Source organism: Solanum tuberosum, unplaced genomic scaffold (genome assembly GCF_000226075.1).
Source record: "Solanum tuberosum cultivar DM 1-3 516 R44 unplaced genomic scaffold, SolTub_3.0 scf00003, whole genome shotgun sequence".
NCBI lineage: Eukaryota > Viridiplantae > Streptophyta > Magnoliopsida > Solanales > Solanaceae > Solanum > Solanum tuberosum.
In genome coordinates this window covers 1,649,320-1,656,340 of record NW_006238929.1, presented here as the reverse complement: position 1 = coordinate 1,656,340, position 7,021 = coordinate 1,649,320, and the positions used below count along the sequence as shown (strand labels likewise).

General features: G+C 37.1%; 1 protein-coding gene across 6 annotated transcripts in view; it reads right to left on the bottom strand.

The window, feature by feature from the left end:
• Positions 1 to 6,655, bottom strand: part of LOC102598981 (transcriptional corepressor LEUNIG-like) — a 16,942-nt gene extending 10,287 nt beyond the window's left edge. For 4 of the 6 annotated variants that reach the window (XR_001472471.1, XR_366530.2, XM_006338113.2 and 1 more), the window contains exons 1-8: positions 6,507 to 6,655; positions 5,967 to 6,064; positions 5,770 to 5,879; positions 3,292 to 3,522; positions 3,082 to 3,182; positions 2,915 to 2,999; positions 2,681 to 2,741; positions 2,048 to 2,097 (exon numbers count right to left, since the gene is read on the bottom strand). Coding sequence is in view for 4 of the 6 variants with exons in the window: in XM_006338113.2 (XP_006338175.1) it covers positions 2,048 to 2,097; positions 2,681 to 2,741; positions 2,915 to 2,999; positions 3,082 to 3,182; positions 3,292 to 3,522; positions 5,770 to 5,879; positions 5,967 to 6,064; positions 6,507 to 6,538 (768 nt within the window). In the remaining 2 variants the exon portion in view is untranslated. The remainder of the gene's footprint in view (positions 1 to 2,047; positions 2,098 to 2,680; positions 2,742 to 2,914; positions 3,000 to 3,081; positions 3,183 to 3,291; positions 3,523 to 5,769; positions 5,880 to 5,966; positions 6,065 to 6,506) is intronic. The other 2 variants (XM_006338114.2, XM_006338115.2) reach the window with 2 other exon arrangements.
• Between the last annotated feature and the right edge of the window lie 366 nt (positions 6,656 to 7,021).

Genomic DNA, 7,021 nt, shown 5'->3' with positions numbered 1-7,021 from the left:
ACGCCCTCCCCCTCCCCCCCCCCCCCCCTGGATAGTCTATACAGGGGCTACACACATGCCCAAAGTCTCACAACCACCATTAGAAACTAGAATGGTCCAGAAGAAATCACAATGGGAAATGGTAACACCATACTGATATCTCACACCGGTAACCCAGATTTATATGCATGTAATTCTCACTTTTAATCATCCAATATTCCATTGCAAACAATTTCTCAATTTTTATCGTAACAATAAAACATCCATTGAATCTAAGTTGCTCGGACTCGGGTGCGGATGTCCAATACGGGTGCAGATCTAGAGGTCGGATCCTTCATGATCTAATCTTTAAGATTCAGGGATATGGATCCATGTATGGATACGGGTGCAAGGATTCATCTAAAAATAATTAAAATATCTAAAATAGAGTTATAAAACCTAAATTATGAGATACTATATGGAGAACTTGAGGAGAATCTTGGATGGAGAGTAAAGGATAAGGAGTGACATAGAAATTTCTATATAAATGGTATTCTATTTTCTTCAATTTCACCTTAGCTTTTGTATTGATTACATAAATCATTAAAACTGTCCAGACTTTCCCCATCGATTTTGGTCAAAGTACTCAAAATCAGTAGACCAAATCGTACACGGATCCCACATCCACACCCACACCCATGTCGTGTCGACACGGGTGCGGCACCAAAAGTGAAGAGTCTGAGCAACTGAGCATTGAATTCTTTCATTCTATTATCATGTGAAGATCTCAGTATAGGAGACACTAGTTCAACGGTGGAGTGAGGATGCTTTACGAATGGCCGGAAGACAATCAAGTATGTTTAGATCTGTGGCATCGGCGTTTGTGTAGTCAACCTTCGGAAATTACCAAACACTTGGACCTCCAAAAGGCAAAAGTCTGTCTAACCCTCATTCACGGAAGCTAAGTATCGATCTATTGCTGCTTCTGTTTATGAAGTCAATTGGCTCACGAATTTGCAAAATGAGCTTCACTTTTCACTGTCTTCTCCACCAGTAGTCCTCTGTGACAGCGTTATCACAACCTACATTTGTTCTAATCCAATTTTTTACAGTAGGATGAAGCATGTAGCTACTGATTTCCATTTTGTTTGTCAGCAAGTTCAACAAAAAGCACTTGAGGTTCGTCACCTTCACTCTACTGATCAAGTTGTTGACGACCTCACCAAGCCTCTATTGCTTATAGCTTTTCTGCGCCATTTTCACAAGTTGGCGCTCATTCCGGTCACCCTCAACTTGCAGGAGCATATTAATGAGTAATATTTGTTATACTTCAGTTTAGAAGTTTGTTATTAGTTTCCTATTTTCTAGCTTTCTGCAGATACAATATTATCAAGTCAGTCGCTTGATTTATTTAGGACATTCGGTAGTTTCCTATAATCTAGTTTTCTGTTGCAACTTGCACAGAATCTTATCACATTAGTTTGTTCCAAGTTTTATGTATTTCAGTTCTGTATCAATTCTATATAAAGAGCATATTGTTCATGTTCAAAATTATATTGCAGAATCATCTCAAACCTTTTAGAAATATCATAGGCTTTGACTATCTATGACCAAAATTGCAGTTTTCACTACTAGCACAAATCTTCTCTTATGTTACCCAATCAGGGAGTAAATTTCTAAAAGAGTATGCATCTTTTTATAAGTAAAAGAGCATATTCTAATTTCACTCTACTGATAGATTCAATCATATCTTTGTTACTTTCCTATACCACAGAAGTTGAGAGTTGGACTTCTTTTGAGAAATGGTAAAGTATATTATTATTATAGCACCAAGAAAGTACTGTCAAAAGTATTTACAATATACCAAAAAAAAACCCATTCCTATTCTAGAAGAGATTCTATAAGATATATCACTGCTTAGCCATCATTTACAAAGCACTATTTAGTATTTACACCAAAAATAAAGAAAAAATAAACAGTTCATTTCGATCTTCTGAATGGAGTTTCGGTTGTCTTAAAGCCTGAATATTTGACTTCTTTACCATTACATTTTGATGGATATTTGAGAAAGTACACATTATGACCTTACCATCAAGGGCCATCCTTTTAAAAGCAAACTGTTCACTCCATGATCTGATCCTGAACCAAATAAGAATGTGAATTAGCTAGGCCATTCTCCTTTTTTCCCATTTTCTCTTTTAAATGGGGTGGAGGAGGGGGGACGGGGGCTAGACTGATAAACAACATACAACTGTAAAAACAATGGTAGAACAAACTCAAACTGTCTGGATGAACAGTTAATAGTTAACTTACGTTGGATGAATACCATCATGGTCAACCAATTTTTATTTACGTTAATCAGGAGTCAAATTTTCAAGAAAAAATGCCATTAACTTTTTCGGAAGAAATAGTAATAGTCTTTCATAACTTCATGCTACAATTGATCTTCACAATTTCATTCTACAGTAGTACAGTGGTCTACATAATGTTTAGAGCACTCAATAAAGATTCTTACAGCATCATGGGCAATCCCCATTCAAAAGGATGATCTAGCCCGGCCAGGTACAGTATTGACAAGTTTGATTATTGTTTGAAGTAAATTTGCTTTCATTAAAAGCCCTCAAAAAGGAAAATCATATGTTCAAATGCTCATCACTTCGATAAAGGCATTGAATTGCTAACTGTTCAGTGTTAATACCAGAAACTTCAGTGAGTGAATTACCTGACTCAGCAGCTTTGTGACTCACAGCAGGAATCATCATATTTGTTAAGCTCTGGTCCAGCTTCAGACAACAGAAAAATTAAGCAGTTAGAGTGAAATGTTGGTATCAATTGCCTTTCCACATTTTTTTAGTTGAAATGTTTGTTTTTCTCAGCTTTCTTAGTATTTGGCTTATATATTTCTCTTTCTCTTTTCCTTTTTATATTTGTCTTTTGGAAGGAGGAAGGTAGTTACTTGCGTAACTGGGAATTGATGAGCTTGATCAGCTAGTGGAGGATAAAATCTCAAATTATCACCAGGTAAACTGTGTTGCGTTTGCCTGAAATAAAACAAACAATGACACGAAGGTAAAGAGAAGTCCTGCCATGAAAACACCATCAGACTCGGCTCAAAAAATGTACCGCGAATGCTGGTCTCTAAAGGTTTCCAGTTTTGATATGCAGCTGTGATTTGCATCTAAATGCTGACCAATATTATCACTATTCCTTGGATTTGTGGGTTTCTAGAGAAATAAAAATGACGAAAGAATGATTCAGCTATGACTGCTCAAAAATAAAGGCAGGAATGAGAGAACTAGTACAGCAATTATTAAAAAAATTAGTTTTGAACACCTTATTGTCCACTGATATGGAAATTCTCTGAACTTGAGGGCTACTTTCGTACACCCTTTTGGTTAAAGCATTTGTTGTCCCTAGACTGTGTCTTGTCATAGCCTCATTGGTAGTCCCCCTCAAAAGCTGAGTACCATAACCTTGCAGTTGCTTTTGTTGGATAAGCTGTTGCATTTGATTAAGCTGTTGAGCTTGGACATCCTTCTGTTCCAATGTATTAATCATTTGAACCTGCAAACCCAAAATCAGCTAAGTAGGTTAACTTTAAAACTTTGAAGAAACTGGCATCTGACAAATGCAAACAACAAACAAACAACAGCATAGCATATCCAGTGTAATCCCACAAGTGAGGTCTGGGATAGTGTGTAGGCAGACCTTACCCCTACCTTGGGAGGTAGAGAGGTTGTTTCTAATAGACCCTCGGCTCAAAAAACTAACAATAGTAAAGAAACCAAGGCAAAATACTAAACAAGGCATGACAAAGCATACTGAAAATGAACAATAACTACAACTAAATAATATGATAATTAAAGTACAAGGAACAATAAATAGTAAAAGAAATCGAAGAAGCAAGAAACTACAAAGAGTAATACTACGACTACTAGCATGGAAAGATAAGCGAGACAACTCTCAACTATCTACTAACCTTCTACCCTAATTCATGTCCTCCATAATCTCCTATCTAAGGTCATGTCATCTGTAAGCTGAAGCTACATCATGTCTTGTCTAATCACCTCTACCCAATACTTCTTCGGCCTACCTTTACCTCTACCGAAACATTCATTGAAAACCTCACACCTCTACACTGGGAAATCCATGCATCTCTTTTTCACATGTCCAAAGTATCTCAATCTTGCCTCCCGTATTTTGTCCTCCACTAATGCCTCTCAGCTTGTACCAGATATCTTCATTTATAATCTTATTTGTCTTAGTATGCCTACACATCCAACTCAGCATCCTCATTTCCGCAAATTTCATCGTCTGAACGTGAGAGCTCTTGACTAGCCAACACTCTACTTCATACAACATAGTTGGTCTAACCACCACTAGGTAGAACATTTCTTTAAGTATCGGTGGCACCTTCTTGTCATGCAACTCTGAATGCGAGCCTCCATTTCATCCCCCTTGTATCAATACAATGTGCAACATCATCTTCGATCCCCCCATTTTATCTTGAATAAAAGAACCTAGACCCTTGAAACTTCCTTTCATCTTTGATCTCCCCATTATATCTTGAATAATAGACCCAAGATACTAGAAACTTCCTTTCTTATGATGGCCTAGGTATCAAGCCTCACTTCCACGCCAGTCTAATGTGTTACGTCACTAAACTTACATTTCAAGTATTTTGTCTTGGTCCGGCTCAACATGAACCCTTTAGACTCTGGGATTTGTCTCCATACCTCCAGTTTAACACTAACTCAGTCGCGAGTCTCGTTAATCAAAACTATGTCATCTGCAAATAACATACACCATGGCACCTCACCTTGGATTTGTTGCGCCATACATCCATCACTAAGGTAATTAAAATTGGGCCAAGAGTTGATCCTTAGTGCAACCCCATCACAACTAGGAAATGTTACTTGGATTTTGGCTCCATCATACATGTCCTTAATTGCCCTGTGTATGCCATATGTATGCCTCTAGCCTCTAAGCACCTCCATAGAATTTCTCTCGAAACTTTATCATATGCCTTTTCTAGGTCGACGAACACATGTTTAAGTCCCTCTTCCTCTCCCTACATTGTTCCATCAGCCTCCCAACAAGATGGATGGTTGTACTCTTCCTCTATTCTTCAAGCATTTTTTTCATCTTAGAAATGACATTAACCAACCTAGTTGGCCATTCTATACCTACCTTGCCTGTGCTCTTTCAAAATTCCATCGGGGTCCTATGCATCCTTCGAAACACACCCTTAAGCTTCTCAACCTTTTTTTTTAAAAATGGCTTAAGCTTGTCAACCTTTATACACCTACAATACCCAAAATCATGATGCCTCACAGAGTGCTCCAAATCTCCCAGCACAATTTCTTTGTCCCCCTTTTTGTTCAAGAATCTATGGATATATGATAGTCACCTCTGTCTAATGAGTGTCTCTTCCACCAATACTTTGTCGTCCTCATCCTAGATATACTTCACTTGGTCCAGGTCTCTGGCCCTCCTCTCTATCGCGTCTATCTAGCTTTTATCCCCACCTTTGTCCTATAGTTCTACATACAAACATTCAAAACTTGTCGTTTTTGTCATCATAACTGCTAACTTAGCCTCTTCTTCGTCATCTTATGCCATTCCATATTTGCCCCCTTTTCCTCCTCATCCTTACTCTCCACCAACTTCGCATACGCCATTTTCTTTGCTTCTACTTTCCTTGGACGTCCTCATTCAGAAACTAATGGACACACATAAATAGGTGAAACAAGTCGGTTAGGAGAAATAAGAGTTAAGAAAATAACAGTCTGTAACACATTGAAATCATACCACATTGTAAGATGCAGTAGTGCTTGAAAGAGGGGTCTTGAACCGAGCAATGAAAATATCCCAAAATACTGACCACCATTCAAGAAGAAAACCACCTGGAGCATCTATAGCTGAAAAACAAATGTTTATTTTATGAACCAATTAAAGTAAAATTGGAAAAGGCATTGACCAGAGTGGCATTTTTGTAGATGTATTACCAGCACGATTGGTGAGAAGTTGTGCTTCAGCTTGAAATGTTCTAGCAGAAGCACCATATTTTCTCTTCTTAAGATAATCGTGTATATATACATCCAGCCTGTTATTATCAAAATACGGAGGAAATATATTACATACTTAGACTCTATAGGTTTCAAAGCAGTGAAGAAAGAAAAATAGAAAAACAGTAAAACATGAGCATATGGCAAGATCAAGCCGTCCCTGTAGCAAAAGCACTACATTTTCTGTTTAAACTAGTTTGTACATGCGGAGAATTTCGTCCCTTTCCATTAGAACAATACTGGGGTTAGACGCAAACCCACAAACAAAGAAATCAATACAATACAATACAATGCAATACAATACAATACCCATTCAGAAGAGAGAGAAATTGAGACCGTAACGGCTAAGAACCAGAACTAGATTCGACCATGGCAAAAACCCCAAATGAAGGTGAGAACATGCCCACATAAAAAAAAAATGTATACCCATTAGAGGAACACAAGGTCATCAATTTATTTTCAAACAACATAAAATCTCACATTTTATCAGCTTCCATGTTGGAATGAGCCATGGTGCTACTCTCCAAGAGCTACTCTGAAGAAGAATGAATGTCTGCTTGCTTTAGAAGGCATGTAACATTTTCACTCTCTGCACACTACCAGACAAAACAAAAAAAGGGAGAAAACAATCCGTAGTATAAGTTTATATTAACATGCAAACTCCCTTGAGAAAAATGAATAAAGGATGTCAAAAAAAAGTCTTCAATTAATTGAGATTACCGGTGTGTTTGGTATGAAAGAAAATGATTTCCATGAAAAATGTTTTTCAAGAAAATGTTTTTCTGGAAAATAAGTTAATTTTTGACTTATTTTCTCATGTTTGGTTGGTGAGTAGAAAATATTTTCCGGAAAAGATTTTTAGTGTTTGATTTATGAATGAAAAATATTTTTGAAAAATATCTTTTATTTTTACTAGAGTAGAAAATAATTTTTGAAATTGAAAATATTTTTTAAAAACAAACTTAAATTTTTTTTTGGGGGGTGGGTGGGTAGGT